This window comes from Gopherus evgoodei, chromosome 4 (genome assembly GCF_007399415.2).
Source record: "Gopherus evgoodei ecotype Sinaloan lineage chromosome 4, rGopEvg1_v1.p, whole genome shotgun sequence".
NCBI classification, from domain to species: domain Eukaryota; kingdom Metazoa; phylum Chordata; order Testudines; family Testudinidae; genus Gopherus; species Gopherus evgoodei.
In genome coordinates this window covers 64,856,092-64,880,419 of record NC_044325.1, presented here as the reverse complement: position 1 = coordinate 64,880,419, position 24,328 = coordinate 64,856,092, and the positions used below count along the sequence as shown (strand labels likewise).

The following is a 24,328-nucleotide window of genomic DNA, read 5'->3' as shown; positions in this document are numbered from 1 at the left end:
TAGCCAAAGAGTTGCATCCCAGCCTCCACTGTCATGTGTCACCTGAGGAGCAGATGCACATTTAACCTGGGACAGATATTCCTTAATACTCAGACTATTTGATGTGCACCCGACACTTCCTTGCTCTGTAAATGGCCCTAGCCATCCTCTTCTAGTTGCTGACCGTTTCCCTTCATGCCACAGGTGAGATTGCTCTTCCCGAATAAGCCCTTCATGTCTCCTTCCAGATGTCAACCACTCCCAATTTCTCATTCTGTTGTAAAGCTTGTTACTCCTCTCCCAAACATCAGAACCCTCACAACCTAGAGGTGATGGCACAGGGGCTTTGTACAGCTGGAGCAAGTGGGGAAATCATCTGCTTGTCACTGTGAAAGTAGTTGTTGTAGCTACTTTATTAGTGGAGCAGTTTGGTATGTTGCTGTATATTCAAGGGGTTAAAAATACATTGCTCTAATATCTGTAACTACAAGTTCAAGACTTGGTAAGGTATTTTGAAATGCAATAATTTTCCATAAATATTTATTTTTAAATAAAATTTCTGGAAAATGGTTTGGCATTTTTGCTACTCAGACTTCAGTTTGCTATCGCCGATGTTTGACTGTAGCGCTGCAGACATAGTGATTGTGTTTTCTGGCCCTGATTGGGTGTTTGGGTGCTACCAGATATAAATAGTATCAGAGGGGTAGCCATGTTAGTCTGAATCTGTAAAAGCAGCAAAGAATCCTGTGGCACCTTATAAACTAACAGACGTTTTGGAGCATGAGCTTTCGTGGGTGAATACCCACTTCGTCAGATGCATGTAGTGGAAATTCCAGGGGCAGGTATATATATGCGACCAAGCTAGAATCAGGAAGGATGAGGCCCTGTTCTAGCAGTTGAGGTGTGAAAACCAAGGGAGGAGAAACTGCTTTTGTAGTTGGCAAGCCATTCACAGTCTTTGTTTAATCCTGAGCTGATGGTGTCAAATTTGCAGATGAACTGAAGCTCAGCAGTTTCTCTTTGAAGTCTGGTCCTGAAGTTTTTTTGCTGCAGGATGGCCACCTTAAGGTCTGCTATAGTGTGGCCAGGGAGATTGAAGTGTTCTCCTACAGGTTTTTGTATATTGCCATTCCTAATATCTGATTTGTGTCCATTTATCCTCTTCCACAGAGACTGTCCAGTTTGGGCGATGTACATAGCAGAGGGGTATTGCTGGCATACGATGGCGTATATTACATGGGTGGAAGTGCAGGTGAATGAACCAGTGATGGTGTGGCTGATCTGGTTAGGTCCTGTGATGGTGTCACTGGTGTAGATATGTGGGCAGAGTTGGCATCGAGGTTTGTTGCATGGATTGGTTCCTGAGCTAGAGTTACTATGGTGCAGTGTGCAGTTACTGGTGAGAATATGTTTCAGGTTGGCAGGTTGTCTGTGGGCGAGGACTGGCCTGCCACCCAAGACCTGTGAAAGTGTGGGGTCATTGTCCAGGATGGGTTGTAGATCCTTGATGATGCGTTGGAGAGGTTTTAGCTGGGGACTGTATGTGATGGCCAGTGGAGTCCTGTTGGTTTCTTTCTTGGGTTTGTCTTGCAGTAGGAGGCTTCTGGGTACATGTCTGGCTCTGTTGATCTGTTTCCTTATTTCCGCGTGCGGGTATTGTAGTTTTGAGAATGCTTGGGGGAGATTTTGTAGGTGTTGGTTTCTGTCTGAGGGGTTAGAGCAGATGCAGTTGTACCTCAGTGCTTGGCTGTAGACAATGGATCGTGTGATGTGCCCGGGATGGAAGCTGGAGGCATGAAGGTAGGCATAGCAGTCGGTAGGTTTTCGGTATAGGGTGGCGTTAATGTGACCATCACTTATTTGCCCCGTGGTGTCCAGGAAGTGGACCTCGTGTGTAGATTGGTCCAGGCTGAGGTTGATGGTGGGGTGGAAGCTGTTGAAATCGTGGTGGAATTTTTCCAGAGTCTCCTTCCCATGGGTCCAGATGATGAAGATGTCATCAATGTAGCATAGGCAGAGAAGGGGCGTGAATGGACGAGAGCTGAGGAAGTGTTGTTCCAAGTCGGCCATAAAAATATTGGCATATTGTGGGGCCATGCAGGTGCCCATAGCGGTGCTACTGATCTGGAGATATATATTGTCATCAAATTTGAAATAGTTGTGTGTGAGGAGAAAGGCACAGAGCTCAGCATCCAGTTGTGCTGTGGCATCATCAGGGATACTGAGGAGGGGTATATAGTACAAGTCATGGACAGGTCACAGGCTGTGAATTTTTGTTTACTGCCCGTTACCCATCCATGACTTTTGCTAAAAATACCCATGACTAAAATGTAGCCTTAGCCATTATTATTGTGCTTTCTGCTTTTGAAGCCTCTCTAATCTCCCTGAGCTTTTCACAGTCACTGTCACCATCCTGTTCAGGTGGTTGGTAGTATATTCCTATGGCTATATTCATATTATTCGAGTATGGAATTTCTAGCTGTAGAGATTCTATGGTACAGTTTGTTTCATGTAAGATTTTTGTATTACTTGTATCTATGCTTTCTTTAACGCCACTCCTACTTCTCTGTGACCTACTTGGTCATTCTTATATATTTTATACCGTGTATTACCGTGTCCCATTGATTAGTCTTACTTCTCCAAGTTTCTGTGATACCTATTATATCAAAATCCTCATTTAATGCCAGTTCACCCATTCATCCATCTTAGTTTTAAGACTTCCAGCATTTATATATAAGCACTGGTACATTTGGTCAATACTTAGTTGCTTGCCTTTAAGTGTTCTGTTTAAATGGGACTCTATTTTGTTTGATTATTCCTCACTAGTTCTTACTTGTACTTTACCAACTTCTTTCCTATCCTCTTTACTAGGTCCAGGGGTGACTTGATCACTGTCTATAAGTACCTACACGGGGAACAAATATTTGATAATAGGCTCTTCAGTCTAGCAGCAAAAAATATAACATGTTCCAATGACTGGAAGTTGAAGCTAGACAAATTCAGATTGGAAATAAGGCATAAATTTTTAACTGTGAGAGTAATTAACCATTAGAACAATTTACGACAGATCACGGTGGATTCTCCATTACTGGCGATTTTTAAATTAAGGTAGTTTTCTAAAAGATATGTTCTAGGAATTATTTCGGGGAAGTTCTCTGGCCTGTGTCATACAGGGGGGATCAGGCTATATGGTCACTAAAGTTACTTCTGGCCTTAAAATGTATGAATGAACCTATGAATCTAGATCTGCTCATTAACATCCTGTCTGACACCCTCCCTGGAGCCAGGTGGCACACCAGTGAAAAGTTCTCTCTCTGTTTCTCATCCCAGAAACCTCTTGTACCTATGGGTCCATTTGCTCCTGGGTAACATCTACGGACACCTCCGGAAAACCAGACTGGGTGCTATCTTCAATGAATGCCTTGGTGTCGCAGCAGCAGCAGCATCAAGTTCTGGAAAACCATTCATCCAGAGGAGACAAAGAAGGTAGACAAACTTCCAGTTCATTCCCAAAGGGATACACATATGCACACACAGATTTCTATGGCCATCTTTCCCTGTCTCTCTCCGAAGCCATCCTGAAATTCCACTCTAAACTCTAGAGAACACACCACTAAGAATCATGTGTATATTAAAAAAAGCCATTGATTTTTCGATAGATTTATCAAACAGTAGACTTGAGCATATTGCATAGATGTATGGAATATTTACTGTGTGGCAGCCTTGCTCATACTGCAGTGTACAATGTGAAACTTGATACATATATAACACAGCCCATTTTTATACAGTGCACATACTGTAACATTTGAAATGCGAAGACAACACTCTCAAAGAACCACAGTTATTGGCAAGTCACTTCTCTTTCATCAGCAGTGCACAGTGTAGCTACTTCCATAGGTAGCTACTTCCAGACCCTGAGAAAAGCTGAGGAAATTCAAGTCCTGGTATAGCTAATAGGTTTTGGAAGGGGCCCAAGTCTGCAGTATTCCAAGCCCTTCCGCTTACCTTGCCTTTAATGGGAATTGAAGATGCTCAGCACTCTTCACTGTTATTCATCACCTCTTGGGATTTGGCCCATACTTTTTATGTTCTTATGGTCCAGTCCTGCTCCCACTGAAATGAGAGGTTCATATCAACTTCATTGGGCCAGATTCGGGCCCTTTGTGAATTAGCTTTGTTTCCAACACAGTCAGAAGAAGCCACTTTTAACTACAGAGGGTGAGAGTCCCAGGAAATTCAGCCCCTTGACAAGGCTAAGCTGACTCAAATTTTGTGCGCACTCGTGCCTGTGTTATGTTTCTAACCAGTATTATATCTATTGCCTCCTCCCTTTTTCCTTCTTTCTCTCTCCTTGGTTTCTTTTCCTCTCTTTTCCCCTCTCTCTCTTGATCTGTTCTTTACTTATTTTCTTTCTTTTTTAACTTAATTCTTCTTTCACTTCTTTTTATCCTCTACTTTTTTCTTGTCTTTTCTTCTCCTCTCCTTTTTCACCACTGCTTCTTTCAATCCCTCTTTCCTCTTGTTTCCTCTTTTTATGTCTTCTCCCCTTGTACTCTTTCCTTCAGGGAACATTCTCCTCCTGAACACCAGCAGGTTCTTGGATAGATGTGAGTTCAGTCTGCATAGCCCCATCCTGCCATGGAGTGTGGAGTCCTGCTTGCTGGAGCTGGCCATATATTCACAGGACACTGCTCCTCCTCTCCAGGGATTCACAGTTGAAATCCGACATGTGGAGACAAACCGGAACATAATCATCCCTCTGAGAGATGGGCAAGAGGAGATCACCTGGTAAGGCTAGCTACCTGCAGCCGCTTAAATGTTGCCTAAAGGGCAGTTCCCTTAGGGCATTGCTTCAAGCAAAGTCTGCTCTGCTTCTCTCTCCACAAAGTCACTGGTTCTGTGAAGGCCAACTCTGAGGACTGAACTGAGAACCTCCATAGTTAAACACTTGAGGCTCCCCAGCTTGATCTAAAGAGTTAGCCTCCATAGCTGCTGGCTGTAATAGACTCTCATCCTCTGGGGATAAGACACAGAAGAGAATGTATAACATACTCTTGACCAGTGGGTTATACTTACATAAGAATGGCCCATACTGGGTCAGACCAAAGGTCCATCTAGCCCAGTGTACAGTCTTCCAACAGTGGCCAATGCCAGGTGTCCCAAAGGGAATGAAGAGAATAGGTAATCATCAAGTGATCCATCTCCTGTCGTCCATTCCCAGCTTCTGCCAAACAGAGACTAGGGACACCGTCCCTGCCTATCCTGACTAATAGACATTGATGGACCTATCCTCCATGAATGTATCTAGTTCTTTTTTGAACTCTGTTATAGTCTTGGCCTTCACAATATCCTCTGGCAAGGAGTTTCACAGGTTAACTGTGCATTGTGTGAAAAAAATACTTCCTTTTGTTTGTTTTAAACCTGCTGCCTATTAATTTCATTTATTAACTTCCTCCCAAAGCTTTAGTAGGTAATGATGCCCCTATTTCATCTGATTCACTTCCTGTTGCTGAGATTATAGGCCTCAAATCTACTGAGTCCAAAATGCTCCCTCAGTATTGGGCCAATTTTTCTAAGCAATGTCATGGGTTATCCTGGTCACAAGAGCTAAAAATTTCCCATGGTTTGGTGTAGTTTTAACTATCATCATTCTTCCCCTCTTACTACCAGTATCTGCTTGAAAAGGCTTGTCAGTGCACCTTCCTGGGCAGAGCGTGCAGTCTGATACACCACCAGCATAGTCCTCAGCCGCTATTGGCAGAGGGAGTGTTACCCAAAAAACAGTCTCCATAGTTAAAGGAAATACATCCAAACTCATCCCATTGGACCATCAGCAGCAGTTGATACCATCAGTCATCACCACCAAGAAACTTCCAGGGTGAATAGAAACACCCTGAAAGGCCACAGATCAAGCACAGTGGGGCCGCTATTCCTCTACCTCCAAAATGCAAAATATCTCACACAGTTTGGGCATCATCCCCAAATTGTTGAACATCTACAGAGCCACTTGCCAGCTGTCCATCACCCAAAAGCTCCCCATGTGCTGTGAGAATCATCTGGTAACTGGTTAGGCCAGTTTTCTGGCTCCTTCACAGTGCTGGAGGGTTCAACAGGTGCTGTACTGGAGTCAAGCATCTGGCCCCTAATGCTTTGGCCATGAATGAAAAATTCTATATCTTCTTTCTTTTCAAAGGCTGTTCCTTTCTGAGATACCTCCCTGGGTGGATGACTTCGGTATAACAGTAGAGCCTGAGTCACAACGTTCAGTTCCCAGTGCTGATCCAGACTTTTCCAAATTTCATGGGTATTTGCTTCTGGTCTATCTGTAAAGCTCTGGGCAGGATAGAAGAGAGAGTGTAGAAAGAGAGAGGAAGAGAAAGCAGATAAGAAAATCGGGCAATACCAAACCTTAGCCTGGATGTTCCTTACTTTGGTCTTCCCCACGGTTGCTTTTTCATTCCTGGATGTGCCAGAATGCACATGAGATGGGAACCAAGAGGGTGCCTTGAAGTGCAACAGGGAGACTGAGTTCTAACAGAGAAAGAGAGAGAGAGAGGAGCCCACATGGCTGTTTATTTACAACCTTCCTTGTGCTTGCTATCCTTTCCTCCTACCTGCCTTTGAGGGGCATGGATTAAGTATGCTGACTATAAGCTTTTTGTTTATATCACTTGATTGGCTCCCATGGAGAATTTCACCAACAGATCCTTGCTCTTGTTTTCCTTGAATTCCCTGGCACCACCTTTTGTTGCTATAGAGATACCCAGCCAAGACTCCTGTTCTGGTGAGCCAAAGACAGCAAAGTTTGATTTAAAATTTGATTCTTAACCCTCATATCCCTTCCTCTCCTATTTTCACTTCTTACTCACTTCCTTTCTAGGTGGGCCCTTCCCCCTCTGGATGTCTCCTTGCCAGTGTAGCAGGGAAAAAGTTGCCTTTTGGTGTCATTCTTATCCCCAGAGACTACCCATGCCACTTCAGGCATGTGACTCTTCTCTGCTGGCCAAGGCAGCTAGATTCACAAGTCCATTTCTGCTAATTATTAAATGATTGATTAATTGAGTGCTCCTCACAAGTACCTAGCTGTTCAGTATCAATAGTGATCACTTCATGCATCACTGACATGCAGCTATCTCTGGAATGGAAAATCGCACCTATTCCATAGCCTACCTGAAGACTGCCACAACAGCTTTAGGAGATGAAGTTAAGATCATCCTCTCTAATTAAAATAGCAGTGGAATTTAAGTAGGTAGAACCTAATCTGCTCAATTGGAAATTTGTTAGGACATTGGGGTTACACCTTTGCTCTCATGAAAGGAGTGAAAAGCTTGAAGGGGCCTGTAACAATCATAGGTGGTCAGGGGCTTAGGTTTAAAGACATCTAAAATATGTAATATACTTCAATCATGTTTAAAATATGTGGAAGAAGGAAAACAAGGAGATGGAATTAGAGACTCTTGGAAAAAATATGATTCCTTTCTTTTTCTTTTACAATGGATTGATTTAAAAAATATCTACACAAGTCCAGGATGGACATATTGATCTAGCTTCTCCATGGCAGGCACATGGCCCAAGACCAGTTTCTCTTTTATATCTGAAGGCCTGTGCTATCAATTGACAGGAAGACCAGCTTGAAGTAATTGGATTTTTGGATGGTTTGGGATTTTTAAATGTTTTTGTCTGCTTCTAAACAATACTGTACTGTTAGGAGTAGAACAGGAAGTACAATGACCAAATGATAGTGTAGAGATGAGGCAGCATATCATAAACGTATGGCACTGTAGAAGTCCGCTGTTGGGAGAGGGGGTTCACCCCTCTCTGGGGTGGCTGGGAGCCAGGCCGCCTCACTACCTAGGGTGACAACGACAGTTCAGGACTCAGGCCCTCAGACCAGAGCTGAGCAAGTAGTTCAGTTTATCAAGCCCAGGCCCTGGATCAGGGTGGGGCAGCAAACAGGGGTGCAGGGCTCAGACCCTCAGGCAGGGGCTGAGCAAGCAGTTCAGTTTATAGAAGGTAAGAGGCCCAGGCTTCTGGGCCTGAGTGTTGGGGCAAGGGGGAGACTGCCACCCGTGAGTGGGGTGGCAGGGGGGATGCAGGCCACTCCTCTGCGTCCCAGCCCGGGGCCCTAACAGCGGCAGACTACCTGCTGCTGTGTCAGTGGGGATCCTGGCCGCAACACACTGACATTGGCTCTGGTTCTGCTACAGCCAGACTAGGGTCGGCTGCCCCCGAGCTACTTCCAGACTCCCCCTCGGGGCTTACCTGGATCCTGGGGTCGTCCTCCGCAGGGTCCAGGTGCATGGGTTCGTCCCAGTTGGGGCTGGAGGGTAGGTCCGGCAGCTCCTCTGGATAACGAGCACGGGGGAGCTCCAGCAGCTTCTCTGGATAATGAGCACGGGGGAGCTCAGGCCACCCTGGACGGCTACCCTGGGTTGTAGGAGTCTCCCAGTCCTGAGCTCCCAGAGGGATGTCCGCTCGCTCCAGCCGCTGGGGCCTCACTGAGCTTGGAGGGCCTGCCTTTATACTTCCAGGTCGGCGCTTGACCCTTTGCGGGGCAGGCTCAGAGCTCCGTAGCTCTGCCCAGTCCAGCCTCCGGCTGGGCTCTTCGTCCTCCGGGGCATCTGGGAGCCAGGCCACCTCACTACACAACCCCCCCCCACTCAAGTCTGGCTCCTATGCAGCGGGGCCAGACCCTTCCATGCCTCCCACGCGGGAAAGAATGTCCGCATTAGCGTGGTCCTTCCCAGCCCTGTGGTGAACCGTAAAGACATAGGGCTGTAACACCAGGTACCACCGCTGTAGCCTAATATTATGGTCTTTCATTCAGACCAGCCATTGGAGTGCAGCATGATCAGTGACGAGCGTGAATGGGACTCCAAGGAGATAATACTGCAATGCGTCACAAGTCCACTTTACAGCGAGGGCCTCCTTTTCCACTACCGCATAGTTCTTCTCCCGGGGAAAAGCTTCCTGCTGATATAGATGACCAGATGTTCTTCCCCGTCGACCTCTTGGGAGAGGACAGCACCGAGTCCCACCTCCGAGACGTCTGTCTGGAGGATGAATGGCTGGTCAAAATCAGGGCTATATAGAACAGGTTTGCGGCAGAGGCTTGCCTTGAGTGTCTGGAATGCATTGTCGCACTCTCGGGTCCACCTTACTTGCAGCGGGCTGTCCTTGGTCAACAAACCAGTCAAGGGGGCTGCAATAGCCGCAAAATGGGGAATGAACCGCCGATAGTAGCTGGCCAGTCCCAGGAACTGGTGTACCTGGCATTTTGTGGCCGGCGGAGGGCAGGTTGCAATGGCCTGAACTTTTCCCACGAGGAGTTTTACTTGTCCATTCCCAATGGTATATACCCCCAGGTAGGTCGTTTCTTGACAACCAGTAAGGCACTTCTTTGGGTTGGCGGTCAGCCCAGCTGCCCGCAGGGACCTCAGGACTGTGGCTACCCGCTCGAGGTGGTTCTCCCATTGGTGACTATAAATAACCACATCATCAAGGTAAGCAGCCACGTAGTCCCAATGAGGCTGGAGGAGGCGGTCCATCAGTCGCTGAAACGTGGCCAGGGCCCCATGGAGGCTGAAGGGCATCCGGGTAAACTGGTACAGGCCCGTAGGGGTGGCAAAAGTGGTCTTCTCCCTGGAGGCCAGCTTGAGGGGGATCTGCCAATGCCCCTTACTCAGATCAAGGGTGGTGATGTAACGGGCCTCTCCCAATCAGCTGAGTAGCTCATCTACCCGGGGCATCGGGTATGCGTCGAACTTCGAGATGGCATTGATGCATCTGAAATCGATGCAGAATCATCGGGTGCCATCCGGCTTCGGTACCAGCACCACTGGGCTGCGCCATTTGCTTTGTGCCAGTTCGATGACCCCCAAGTCCAGCATGGCCCGTACTTCCTCCTCAATGACCTGTCGTATGTGATACGGCAAGGGCCTGGTCGCGCCTTGAATCACCACGCCCGGTTCGGTCTAAATGGTGGGATGGACAACGGTGGTGTATCCCAGTTGGGTTGTGAAGGTGTGAGGGAACACCTGTAGGAGACATCAGGTCTGTTTAAGTTGTTCCGCCGTCAGTGTCTCTCCAAGCTGGGGTCCTTCGGGGTCCTCCGAACATGTTACCTGGGGTCCAGCTCGAGTTCCGGCTGGTAGGGGTTAATCAACAGCCCTTCTCGCTCCCTCCACGGTTTGAGAAGGTTCACGTGGTAGCTTTGCCTTTTCTTGCATCAGTTGGGCTGGTAGATCTCGTATGTGACGGGCCCGATCTTTCGGACCACCTCATAAGGCCCTTGCCACTGGGCCAGAATCTTTGATTCAATGGAGGAGAGGAGGAGTAAAACCTGATCTCCGGGCTGGAAGTCGTGAGTCCGCGCCTCGCGGTTGTAGGTCTGGGCTTGAGTCTCTTGCACGGCTTTCAAATTCTCGTGCACCAGGGCCCCAGCCTGTGCAAGGCGCTCCTGAAGCTGGAGTACGTACTTTAAGAGGCCCTGGGCGGGTGACGGGGCTTGCTCCCATGTCTCCCGCATTAGGTCCAAGAGGCCCCGTGGGCATCGACTGTACAGTAGTTCGAATGGGGAGAACTTGGTAGATGACTGTAGAACCTCCCGAACCGCCAGGAGCAGAGGTGGAAGTAACTGGTCACAGCGGCGGAGATCGGCTTGGGGGAACTTGCGTAGCATGTTCTTAAGAGTCCGATTAAATCGTTCGACCAACCCGTCAGTCTGGGGATGGTAGACCGATGTGCGTAGCTGCTTGATCTCCAAGACCTCACACACCTGCTGCAATAGCCAAGAAGTAAAGTTGGTGCCCTGGTCTGTAAGGATTTCCCGGGGCAAGCCTACGCGGGCGAAGATCTTCACGAGCTCGCCTGCAATGCTGCAGGCCATGGTGTTTCGGAGGGGTATGGCCTCGGTGAACCGGGTATCATAATTCACCATGACCAGTATATACTGGAACCCTGCAACGCTTTTGGGGAGCGGGCCCACCAGGTCCATGGCCACTCGCTTGAAGGGGGTTTCGATTAAGGGCATGGGGATTAGGGGCGCCTTGCGGGTCTGGGCCGGAGCAGCCAACTGGCAGTCTGGGCAGGACTTACAGTAGTTCCTCACCTCCTGGTGTATGCCTGGCCAGAAGAAGCGCGTCAAAATCCAGGACAAAGTCTTCTCGTGGCCTAGGTGTCCAGCTGCCGGGACGTTGTGGGCTAGTTTCTTGATGGCCCGCCGATGGCCCTGGGGCGTGAGGAGTTGATACTGGGACTCCCTCGTATGGGGGTCCCTCTCGACCCAATAAAGGTGTTCCTGTTGTAGTTCAGAGTGTGGCCACTGGGCCTCCCGGTGGGGATCAATGATGATGCCATCGACAGCGGCCAATTGTTCATACGCCCGCTTGAGTGTGGGATTGGCCCTTTGATCACGGCAAAAGTCAGTCTGAAGCAGGGACTCCTCAACCGCTTCCGAGGGAGAGTCCTCCGATTCTCTCGTCAGTTCAGTGGGGTTGGATGCTTCTCCTTCCTCTGCCCCAGTCTCAGGGGGATCTCCTCCCAAGGCTAGCGTGACCCTCGGGTGTTCCCTGGTGTTGCAGCAGAGGACTTCTGCGAACTCTGGCCAGTCCTGCCCCAGGATCACTGGGTACGCAAGGCTGGGGCTAGACCCACCACCATCGGTCGGGTGACCCCCTCTACTGTTAGCTGGGTCCGAGTACTGGGGTATGGCCGGATGTCCCCATGGATACACTGCAGCCGGATCATTCCCAGGGGGGTGTTGGCCTCGGGGCCTAAGTTTTGGCAGACCAGAGTCTGGCTGCAGCCTGAATCAATGAAGGCCACCACTGGGTAACCCTGCACGACCACGGGCACTGTGATCTTGGCTGCTTGGGGATGTCGGGCGCGGGCTTCGCCAGAGCAGACCTGGCCAAAGGTGCACTCCATCGCTGGGCAGTCCCGCCATAGATGGTCGTACTCCCCGCAGGAAAAGCAGGGCCCAAGGTCTGCTCGTCCCAGCCGGGGACGTGTCCCTGCGGCTCCCTGGAGAGGGCTCAAAGTGGCCCCCCATGCCACTGAAGAAGGGGCTGGAGCTTGTCACCCCGCAGCCTCGGCGGGGTCAGGGCTCAGGACCCCAGTAGGAAACTCAAGAATCAGCCCGGGCGGGAGCCCCCCTCCTTTTGGGGTTGGGGCACCCCACCCCAGGGGTGGCTACTCAAAGGGTTGGACCCATCGGTGTCTCAGCAGCCAGGAAGTTCTCCATCAGGATGATGGCAGTGGCTAGCGTCGTAGGCCGATGGCGGAGGACCCAGGCATTTCCTCGCGGCGGGAGTATGTGGATAAATTGTTCCAATATGATCTGTTCCGTGAGCTCCTCCAGCATTCGGCTTTCGGGCTGCAACCACCGCTTGCATGCTTCTCTTAGTTCCTGGGCCAACATCCAGGGCCGGGCCCCGGTGGGGTAGGCCAGGCTCCAAAACTGCTGCCGGAAGGTCTCCAGACTCACATCCAGGGCATCTAAAATTGTCGCCTTTACTCGGTTGTAGTCCTGGGCCGTCTCCGCAGACAGCCTCGATAGACCGTCTGAGCGGTACCGGTCAGGTATGGGGCCAGGAGGGAAGCCCATTGATCTTGGGCCCACCCCGCGACGACCGCTACCCGCTCAAACGTTACAAGGAAGGCTTCTGGATCATCGCTGGGGCTCATCTTGGTTAGCCGGATAGGCGGGTTTAGCCGCGGGGTCCCCTCCGGGCCTCCCGGCTGGGGTTCCGAGGGTCAGGACAGCGCCATCGCCAACTCTTATAAGCATTGCTGCTGGAAGTCCTGATGCTGGGTGGTCAGATCCTGAACCAGCTGGTGTTGCTGGGCTCCTAGTTGTTCGACCAGCTGCTGTTGTTGCTGGAGCTGGGCGGCCCGCTGCTCTTGCTGCTGCTGCAACTGGGCCGCCTGCTGTCGCTCCTGGCTCTCTGTCAGGAAGGCGAAGAACTGGGACAGATCCATGTCTCGAGGGGGGGTTTTCTCCCCTCCAGCCCCTTTCTCACTGGGGTGGAGGGCTCGTGCCCACATTCTGGGCAGAGTCCCCACTTCTGGTACCACATGTAGAAGTCTGCTGTTTGGAGAAGGGGTTCACTCCTCTCTGGGGCGGCTGGGAGCCAGGCTGCCTCACTACCTGGGGTGACAACAACAGTTCAGGACTCAGGGCCTCAGACCAGGGCTGAGCAAGTAGTTCAGTTTATCAAGCCCAGGTCCTGGATCAGGGCAGGGCAGCAAACAGTGGTGCAGGGCTCAGACCCTCCAGCACGGGCTGAGCAAGCAGTTCAGTTTATAGAGCCCAGGCCCCGGATCAGGGCGGGGCAACAAACATTGGTGCAGGGCTCAGACCCTCAGGCGGGGCTGAGCAAGCAGGTCAGTTTATAGAGCCCAGGCCCTGGATCAGGGCGAGGCAACAAACACTGGTGCAGGGCTCAGACCCTCAGGCAGGGGCTGAGCAAGCAGTTCAGTTTATAGAAGGTAAGAGGCCCAGGCTTCTGGGCCTGAATGTTGGGGCAAGGGGGAGATTGCCACCCGTGAGTGGGGTGGCAGGGGGGACGCAGGCCCGCCCACTCCTCTGCGTCCCAGCCCAGGGCCCTAACAGCGGCAGGCAACCTGCTGCTGTGTCAGTGGGGATCCTGGCCGCAACACACTGACATTGGCTCTGGTTCTGCTGCAGCCAGACTAGGGTCGGCTTCCCCCGACAGCTCCTCTGGGTAGCGAGCATGGGGAAGTTTGGGCCACCCTGGGTGGCTACCCTGGGTTGCAGGAATCTCCCAGTCCCGAGCTCCCGGAGGGATGTCCGCTTGCTCCGGCCACTGGGGCCTCACTGAGCTCGGAGGGCCCGCCTTTATACTTCCGGGTCGGCGCTTGACCCTTTGTGGGGCGGGCTCAGAGCTCCGTAGCTCCACCCAGTCCAGCCTCCGGCTGGGCTCTTCATCCTCCGGGGCGGCTGGGAGCCAGGCTGCCTCATTACAGGCAGTCATTACCACATGATATTGTTGAGGGATGATTAGTAACATATGAAGAAAAAATTAGCACTCCTACCTTTTCAGGTAGGCAGAAATCAAAGAAAAGCCTACCTCAGCCCTTCCCCATAATCCTCACCCCTGTTGTCAAGCCATACCCAATCCCCAATTCCAGATAGAACACTTCACTGGGTTCTTGTCTTTCTGGTTCTGGGGGTCTGCTGTAATATTCAGCTCTTCATTCTGAATTCATCAATGGTGCTTTTTCCCTAGGATTCTGTCCTACATTTGTGTATTATGCATGAGAAGGAAGTGCTTTTCTAATTGGTGCTCAGCTCTCAGATTGGTGAACCATCCTCAGATTGGTAGTGCTGAAGCTACTGTTCTGTCTGTCATACCCACAGTTCAGATTAGTCTCTGTAAAAGCTTTCTAGTGAAAAAATGGAGAAGAGAGATGGCTAGAACAAACCAAATATCAGAGTCCCTGGTCTAAATTTCACAGCATAGGTGAAAACCCTAAAACTGCATCTGTAGTTGCACTATTTAGAATAAAGAGGAGCTGCTAATCCTCATTCTTCAGGGCAAAAGATGACCACTAGCTGGGGCCAGGAAGTGCTTTTCTCTTCGATGGTATAGTAATGCTCAAATATCCAGGTGTACTATGTTCATTTTTTCTTCTTCCTCTAATATATTAGGCATTGGCCACAGTGAGAGGCAAGGTACCAGAGCAAACAAATCTTGTTTGTTCTAGTATAGGAATTCCCATATTCCTGATTATTGATCAACACCAGCTAAAGGGACAATAATCCTCACTCAGATATGAGAAGTTACTGCTGGAGTTAGATGCTGGGTCTTGCCCTACGTGTGTGAATGTAAATTGCAGGACTGTAGAAGCAGGTCCATAATCCACGCCAGCAACAGTTCTCTGCTACTGAAATAAGGTTTATGTCGGGGTGGTGCCACCAATCTATTACATTCTGGTCATGTGGGTCAATACTCTGCCACTTAATGGAAAGTGTCCAAAGTGAAAGCCATCCAATAACAAAGTCTGCCCTAGGATCAGATATGGAGAAAACTCCCTCAATCTCTTAGTTCACTTGTAACAAGGAGATTAAATCAGTGGCACCCTGGAATGCACCCTAGGTGTAGCCTCAGGGAGGAAATGGGCTCTCTAGAACTGGATCTCTGTGCTACAGTCCCTGACAGGAGAAGAAATGGAACTTGGATTTCTGTGCCTCTCTGAAATGGACTTGGGGTACAATTCCTAAAAGGAGACAAATCTGAGCCTGAGATGGACTGATGTTTGACATCTTTGTCTAGAGAGCCTCTCATATTTTAGGTCATCTCTGAATAAATTCTGAAGTCCTGAAGCAATTTTAGAATCATAGAAATGTAGTACTGGAAAAGAACTCAAGAGATCATCTAATCCAGTTCCACAACCTCCTTAGGAAGCCTATTCCAGTATTTAACTATCCTTATAGTTGGAAAGTTTTTCCTAATGTCTAATCTAAATCTCCCTTGCTTCAGATTAAGCCCATTATTTCTTGTCCTACCTTCAGCTGACATGGAGAACAATTGATGACCATTGTCTTTATAACACCTCTTAACATATCTGAAGTCTGTTATCAACTCCCTCCTCAATATGCTTCTCTCAGTACTAAACATGCCCAGTTTTTTAAATCTTTCCTCATACACTGTTTTCTAAACGTTTTATCATTGCATGTTGCTTTCTACTGGACTCTCTCCTTAGTTTGCTTTCCTTAGTTTGCTTATGAGAATGTCATAGATCATAGACTCATAGATTTTAAGGTCAGAAGGGACCATTATGATCATCTAGTCTGACCTCCTGCATAATGCAGGCCACAGAATCTCACCCACCCACTCCTGTATCAAACCTGTGTCTGACCCACTGAAGTCCTCAAAGCATGGTTTAAAGACTTCAAGGTGCAGAGAATCTTCCAGCAAGTGACCTGTGCCCCATGCTGCAGAGGAAGGTAAAAAAAACCCAGGGCTTCTGCCAATCTGCCCTGGAGGAAAATTCCTTCTCGACCCCAGATATGGCGATCAGCTAAACCCTGAGCGTGTGGGCAAGACTCAGACAGACAGACACCCAGGAAAGAATTCTCTGTAGTAACTCAGATCCCACCCCATCTAACATCCCATCACAAGCCATTGGGCATATTTACCGCTAGTAGTCAAAGACGAATTAATTGCCAAAATTAGGCTATCCCATTATATCTTCCCCTCCATAAACTTCTCAAGCTTAGTCTTGAAGCCAGATATATCTTTTGCCCCCACTATACCCCTGGAAGGCTGTTCCAGAACTTCACTCCTCTGATGGTTAGAAACCTTCGTCTAATTTCAAGTCTAAACTTCCTGATAGCCAGTTTATATTGTTTTGCCAACACATAATGAAACAAGCATATTTCCTAAATTCACCATTCAAACAACAATAAAAATTTGTCTGTATCCAGCACACAGAGCTGGATCTATTTTACACACACTTTCCTCCTACATTACCTGCCATGTCTTGAATGGCTGCTTGTAGCGTCATATGGGTCTTCCACCTCATATACATTTGTATCATGGTCTTCCACCACACTGCTGGAATTCTGTCATTCAAACCATGGATTTTTATCAGAAGACTGAATAAAAGGCAAGTTTTCATACTCTGGAATTTCTTCATAGTAGCGCACATTCTCATATTCTAGTGGATAATCACTTGTAAGAGAATTCAAATGTGTTTGTGACAACTGCTTCCCTGAGAATATTTGTTCATCTAAAGACTCTAATCTTGTCATGTGGGACTGTGTCAAAAGCCTTACTAAAATCAAGATATATCACATCTACTGCTTCTCTCCTATTCAGTAGGCCAGTAACCCTGTCCAAGAAGGAAATTAGTTTGGTTTGGTATTATTTGTTCTTGACAAATCTACGTTAGCTATTATTTATAGCACTATCATCTTCTAGATGTTCACAGACTGATTGTTTAATAGTTTGTTCCAATGTCTTTCCAGGTATCAAAGTTAGGCTGACTGGTCTAGAATTTCACAGTTCCTCTTTGTTCCCATTTTTAAAAATAGGCATTATGTTAACCCTTTGCCAGCCCCCTGGGAACTCACCCACTGTCCATGAGTTCTCAAAGAAAATTGCTAATGGTTCTGTGATTGCTTCAGCTAGTTCCTTAAATATGCTAAGGTGAATTTCATCAGGCCCTGCTGACTGGAATACATCCAACTTTCCTAAATGTTGTTTATCCTGTTCTTTCTCTATTTTGGCTTGTGTTCTTTCCCCTTTGTTGTTAATATTAATTGTGATAAGTTTTTGGTCACAATTTACCTTTTTAGTGAAGACTGATGCAAAATTAGACATTTAACACTTCAGCCTTCTTGATGTTGTCCATTATTGTCCATGATTAACTTCCCTTCCTTGCTAAGTGGAGGATGAAAACACCACCTGCGCCCCCAACTCCTTCACCATCTGGCCTTTCCCTTAGTCTTTCTCTTGCTCCTAACGTATGTATAGAACCTCTCCTTACTGCCTTTTATGTCTCTTGTTAGGTGTCACTCATTTTGTGCCTTAGCCTTTCTGTTTTTGTCCCTAAATGCTTGTGCTATTCTTTTGTATTCATCCTTAGCAATATGTCCATTTCTGTTTTTTGTGAGATTTCTTTTTGATTTTCAGGTCATTAAAAGAGTTCCTGATGGAGCCATATCGGCCTCTTACAATTCTTCCTATCTTTCCTTCACATTGAGATAGTTTGCTGTTGTGCCTTTAATATTGTTTCTTTGAGAAACTGCCAGCTCTCCTGAACTCCTTTTTCCCTTTGATTTTTTTTCCATGGATCCATGCCCACCTGTTCTCTGAAATGGTTAAAGTTTGCTTTTTTGAAGGCCATTGTCCTTACTCTGCTGTTCCCCCTCCTTTCTTTCCTTAGACTCATGAAGTCTATTATTTCATGATTATTTTCACTCAAATTGCCTTCAACCTTCAGATTCACAACCAATTTCTCTCTGTTAGTCAGAATCAAGTCTAAAATGGCTGTCCCTCTGGTTATTTCCTCCATTTTTTGAAACAAAAAGTAGTCGCCAGTACATTCCAAAAACATTTTGTGTTTTGCCGTATTACTTTTCCAACAGATATCTGGGTAGTTAACCCCCCCCCTATTAACATTGGGTGTTGTGTTTTGGATATTTCTGTTAATTGTTCCATCTCTTCATCCATCACCTCTTCCTAAGTTGGTGGTTTACAGTAGGACCCCTACCATGGATACTGTCCCTGGTTTTTACCCTTTTCCTTCACTCAGAGACTGTCAACTCTTCTGCCCCTGACCTCCTGCGCCTCAGAACAAGTGTATATATTCTTGATACATAATGCAATATGTCCTCCCTTTTTTCCCTGCCTGTCCTTCCTGAACAAGCTATTCCCCTTCATGAGATTTATATTCCAGTCATGAGATTTATCCCAAGTCTCTGTGATGCCAACTAAGTCATAATGCAGCTCATGTACTAATAATTCCAGTACTTCCTGTTTATTCCCGATGCACCTTGCATCTATGTATAGATATCTAAGATGATGAGCAGATTCCATCACTGTTATCCCTCTTGTTGCTCCTACAACCCAACTGTAATTTTCCATTTACCCCGCAACACTTAGTTCTCTGTTAATTCCACCTTTTTTTATACTTACCTGTGGGCTTTTGCAACCTGCATCCTTTGAGCCTAATTTAAAATCCTCCTTACTAGATTGGCGAGTCACTGTGCAAAGATTCTCTTCCCCTTTGTAGTCAGGTGGACCCCATTTCTTCCCAGCAGTCTTCCTTCCTGGAACAGCCTCTCATGGTTGAGAAAGCCAAAGCCCTCCCATTGACACCATCTGTGCAGCCGAGTGATCATCTCCAGGATGTCATCATCCCTGCCTGGGTCCTTACTCTCAACTGGAAGGATTGACAAAAACACCACCTGCCCTCTGACTCCTTCGCCCTTGCTCCCAGAGCCCGGTAGTCACTGTTGATCTGCTCAGGTTTATACTTGACAGTATCATTAATGCCCATGTGAATGAGCAGCATAGGATAGTGGTAAGAGGAACAGATAAGCTCCAGAAATCTTTCTGTAATGTCTTGGGTGCAGACTCCATGCAGACAGCACACCTGTAAGGACAGCAAGTCAGGTCAGCAGATGGATGCCTCTTTCCCATTCAGAAGGGAGTCCTTAATAACCCCATTCTGTGTCTCTTCCTCTTGCTTGTGGTGGCCATGAGCCTCCTGGATTTGGAGGCAGAGGCTCCTCTTTTTCAGCCATTGGGGTCTGCTCCTCACCTCCTTTTTCCAGTCCCAGTTCTTGACCATGTTGCAATGGGGAACTGGATCAGGGAGTGAAGTGCTGCCGACAGCTCGAGGTGGCCAGCAACCAGTCTCTTTCCCTTAGAGCAGCTGTGTCTCCTTCCTCACTGTGGGCCGCTGTAGCCATCTTTAGCTGGTTAGCATCCTCCATTCTGAATGTCTCCGTATGCATCCTATTGATGAAGTCCTCCTGCTCCTGGATGCTACACCAACGAGCCATCTCCTCCTGCAGCTTTCTTACCTACTTCCTGAGGGATTTCACCAACAGGCACCTCACACATCAGCTGGCTTCCCCTGCCTGGCTTTCTTCATCAGGGACATGCAGGACACATGCCCAGCAAGTCAAGCCCAGTGCCTGTGTAGAAGCCTCCAGGGCCAGAATGCCTGTCTGGCCGGGGCCCCCACAGGTGCAGGCAGAGGAAGAATAAGCAGTGCTGTTGGCAATATGCCATTTTCCTCCCATTGCAGGTTCTTCCTTGCAGAGTACCTGTAAATTGACCCAAACCCTACCTTCCTGCCTTCCTCTGCTGCTAAACTCAGCTGGCTCACTCCTTCAGTCTCTCAGGCAGGAGTCTGCATAGTTTTTAAAGCTTGGGCCCCACACACAGCTGGAATAAGTGACATATCCTCTCTCCTTCAGCTACCTCTAATCACTAGCCTCTTCAAAAAAACTGCTCTGCTGTCACATCAAAGAGCTTTTCTAGGGCCCTTGAAAGAGTCCCATTAGAGCCCTGCTAGGAATCAGGCACTAACTCACCTAACTGCAGGGGATCTAGCCCAGACAGTCAGCAACCAAACTTCAGCAAACACAGCAAAGTAGCCTGGAGCCCTCCCAAACTCAGTGGCAAGTTCTCAGCATACAAAAGTTTCTCCTTTTTTGCCTCCAAAAGTTAATCAATAGCAATAAGACAGAAGTACAGATATTCACCATCTGGCTAACTCCCTTAGGGCATGTCTACACTTACCTCTGGAGCGATCGATCCAGCAGGGCTCGATTTATCGTGTCTTCACTAGACGTGATAAATCAACCACTGTGCGCTCTCCCGTCGACTCTGGTACTCCACCGGAGCATCAGCAGTTGACCTATCGCAGTGAAGACACTGCGGTAAGTAGATCTACGTACGTCGAGTTCAGCTACGTTATTCATGTAGCCTTCATCACATCAATCAACTACCAGAGAAATGAAATAGTTGATATAATGCTTCTAATTCTAATGCTTCTAATAAAGTACTCTGATTTAGCATAGTATCACATCTATGTCCGAATCTATCCCTCTAGCTTAGAAAACATGCTAACTCTCCTGCTCATGTAGTTGAACTCATCATTCTTAATAAAGAAGTTGTCATCTGGACTCTTAAATATTGTTCCTGGAAATTCAACAGCAGCTCTCTTTGTTGGAGATAGTAAGGCACTGAGTAGATGGGACTGGTCAGAATTGGGGGGAAGGGGCTTTGTTCAACAGAGGGAGACAGAGAGGCTGCAAGCCTCCTAGTGCTAAGAATATTGATGAACAATAGAAATTACTGGGGCCACACAATGCGTCCTGAATTGTCTTGAATTAAACATCAAGTTGTTTGCACATCCATACTCTTTCCTTGAAAATTGCCCAGAGACATGTCAGGCTCTGAGAGCCCCTAAGAGTGCACACAGCAGTTTCAATGTCTGTATTTAGAAGAGAAGTAATATTAACCAGTTTACCGAGCTCTAGCCTGACATAAAATCGATAGTAAAGGTATTGCCAGGCTGGGCTTATCTGAAAGCAGCTTCAGTGATCCATCTTCTGCTGTATATACTAAAGGCTTTGTTCCTGATTCCATTAAGAAAATTAAATTGGCTCTGAATAGCCCCTGTTTGGATACCAGGACCAAGCAAAGAAAGTGCAATATTTATGCATATAGAGAACTTGCTGCAGTTGGATTTTGGACCTAATCAGAATACAGCTGCCCTAGGGAATACCTGGGCAGTGCTCCTTGATAACAAGGTGTACACCTAAGCATTCTGGGTGATGCAAAGCTACATATCACTTGCAGTTTCTAGGTGCTGTGCTGTCATACTGGATAGTGGAGTTAATGGAGTCAAGTCTCAGTGCTGGAGCTTGTTGGAGACAGTACTATAATATATAATGGAGGTCATGCAGTCATGATTCAGTGCTGGAGGTTCTTGGATGATCTGCTGCAATACAGACTGGTGGTAATGTGATTGTGACTTAGTATCAGAGATTCCTGGCTGCTCTGGTGTGATAATGCAGTGGTGACTCAGTTGGAGAAAGCAGGGAATGTGCTGTGTTACAGTGGAGGTAACAAAGCTGTGTCTCTGTGCCAGAGGAACATGATGGCTATAGTATATCAGGTAATATAATGGAAATGGTGGCACTGTGTTCCAGGGCTGAATGGTCTTAGATTTGGTGTGGTGTTATGGCAGAGAGAAATGCATTTCTAGCTTAGTGCTGAAGATTCCTGGAGGCTATACTGTAATATAGTAAGCAGCAAAACAATCACATCTCACTGCTGGAGGCTCTTGGTTACATAGCTCTGTGGCAGATGTAATAGAGTTGTGTTTCAGTGCTGGAGATTTCTGAAATGGAATGAAATATTACAATCTTGGGAAAGCTAGAATTCTTCATGAAATGCCAAAAGTGTGAAAAGGGGAAACATTTTCATCTTCTGAGAGGGCCGAGGGCTACGCTGGTTTTGATTGGGGCGGGTGAACCGCCAAAGGGATGGTGAGGGAGAGAAGATAGAGAAGGATAGCAGCATCCTCTGACAGAGGAAGGGTGTGTGGTTGATCTGAAACACTGGCAATGAATTAGGTAGATAATCAGGCTGACGTAAATGGGAAAGGCCATAAACACTTAAAGCTGCTGACATTTCTACTCAATTTTGTGTGCTTATAACAGAGGTTCTCATGTTTTCATAGTAAGTACCACATCTTAATCGAGTGTCTTGTGCAAACCTCCTATTCACCATTGTGTGAACCACCTCCCACCCTTTTGTGATCCAACAGACCTTTGACAATGACGTAACATCTCAGTGGCTAGCACAGAAACTTTTTGCATGGAAATGTAATATTAGGAATGTATTTTATGTGTTTTTAGCCGTCTTTTAAAGCCATTTAGGAACTAGAAACAAGGAAGGGAGCCAGCATCATGGGCCAGATATTTAAAGGTATTTAGTTGCCTCATGATATAGATAGGCACCTAGTGGGGTTTACAAAGGTGCCTAAGCAGGTAAGGCACCCAGGTGCTCAACATGTGTGTGATTGCTGTTTCTTGTCTTGTTATAGGGTGAAGTGGAAAGTACTCATGGCTCAGATCGGCAAAGTGGAGAGGCCTTTTGAGATCTCCCTGCTGTATTCAACCTGTGGAGCACAAGGGGCTGGGCTCTTGGCATTGGGCTCCTTGCAGTTCAGGGACTGCTTCCATGGTAGGTTCCAACACATCTAGCAAGAGCTGGAAAATCTAAATGAATGTAGCCAGAAATTAAAAAAGAACACTGACTAAAATTGCTGAGTATGATCTAGAGGGCCGCAATAACCCCCTCCAACTGCATACCCCTAGTTGTCACCTACCACCCCATGCTGAAATCCATAGAGGGTATCATGAGACCATTACAACCCCTACTTGATGGTGATCCCATCCTGAAAGAAATCTTTCATAAACCCCTTCTTCTGGCCTTCAAACAACCTCCCAACTAATCCAAACTCATCATCAGAAGCAAGCTCCACACAGACCAGGACCCACCAACTCAAAGCGGCACCAGACCCTGCCAGAACTACAGATGAAAAACCTGCACACACCTTTCAAGATCCATGGGTCCCATGCACTCCGATCACAACATGTGCTGTACTTCATCCATTGCACTAAATGCCCCAATAACAGCTATGTAGATGAAACCAGACAATCACTATGCTCTTGAATGAACTCACCCACTGAAATAATAAAAGACAAAAACATCATATCACTAGTTGGATGAACACTTTTCACAAAACGATCACTCTATATCTGCCCTATCAGTCCCCAACCTCAAAGGAAACCTGCACAACACTTTCAGAAGACAGGTCTGGGAACATAACTTCATAATTTTGCCAGACACTAAAAATCATGATATTTAGAAAGACACTCAATTTGTTTTTTATTACAACAATCTGTAACCCTCTAACCCTGTTTTTTGTCCTAAGACTACAGGGGTTTTAATGCACCACTTCACCTTTAATGGTCCCTTAGAATATGTGGTAACTATTTTTGCTAAACTATCTGTTCAATCTTGTAATTAGCTGGGACACTTTTAGTACCTTTCCCAGATCTGAGGAAGAGCTCTGTGTAGATCAAAAGCTTCTGTCTCGCCAACAGAAATTGGTCCATAAAAGATATTACTTCACCCAGCTTGTCTCTCTAACAGAGAGTGGGGCTTTGCCTACACTAGCACTTTTGTCTGCAAAACCTTTTTTTTCACAACGCTTACCGACATAGGTTTTACCAACAAAAATTCTGGTGTGGACAGCGCCATGTTGGCAGGAGAGGCTCTCCTGCCAACATAGCTAATGCCACTCATTGGGGGTGGTTTAATGATGCTTGTAAGTGAGCTCTCTCCCGCCGGCAAAGATCAGCTACACGGGAGACCTTATAGCAACACAGCTGTACCAGTTCTGCTGTGTGCTGTATGGTCCTCAGTGCAGACATAGCCCTAGAAGCACACATGAATCTTTTAAAACAAAATGTCTGTGTTGTTTATAAAGGTTTGATTTTTTTTTCCTTTACTTAAAGGGCCATTGTTGAGATTAAAAAACCCTTCCTGTGTCACTAACACATGAGATCAGTAGTTTCGAATCTTTTCCATACTGTGACCCTATCTTCTGACAGAAAAAGGTTTTACTACCTCCCAATCCCCTCCATCATAAAGTCATAAAGAGAAGGAGGGTGGTCTTGTCTACGTGAAACCTATTTAGCACTTCCAAGTTAAGAACCTCTGTCTTAGGCCTGGGCTACACTAGCATAGGGGTTCGAACTAAGATACGCAACTTCAGCTATGCT

General features: G+C 47.3%; 1 protein-coding gene across 1 annotated transcript in view; it reads left to right on the top strand.

Annotated features, from left to right (window-relative positions):
* LTK (leukocyte receptor tyrosine kinase) overlaps nucleotides 1–24,328 on the top strand; it is a 163,375-nt gene that overhangs the window by 60,346 nt on the left and 78,701 nt on the right. Inside the window, 3 exon segments of the mRNA XM_030559520.1 lie at nucleotides 3,310–3,465; nucleotides 4,545–4,767; nucleotides 22,582–22,721. Of these exon segments, the coding sequence (XP_030415380.1) occupies nucleotides 3,310–3,465; nucleotides 4,545–4,767; nucleotides 22,582–22,721 (519 nt within the window).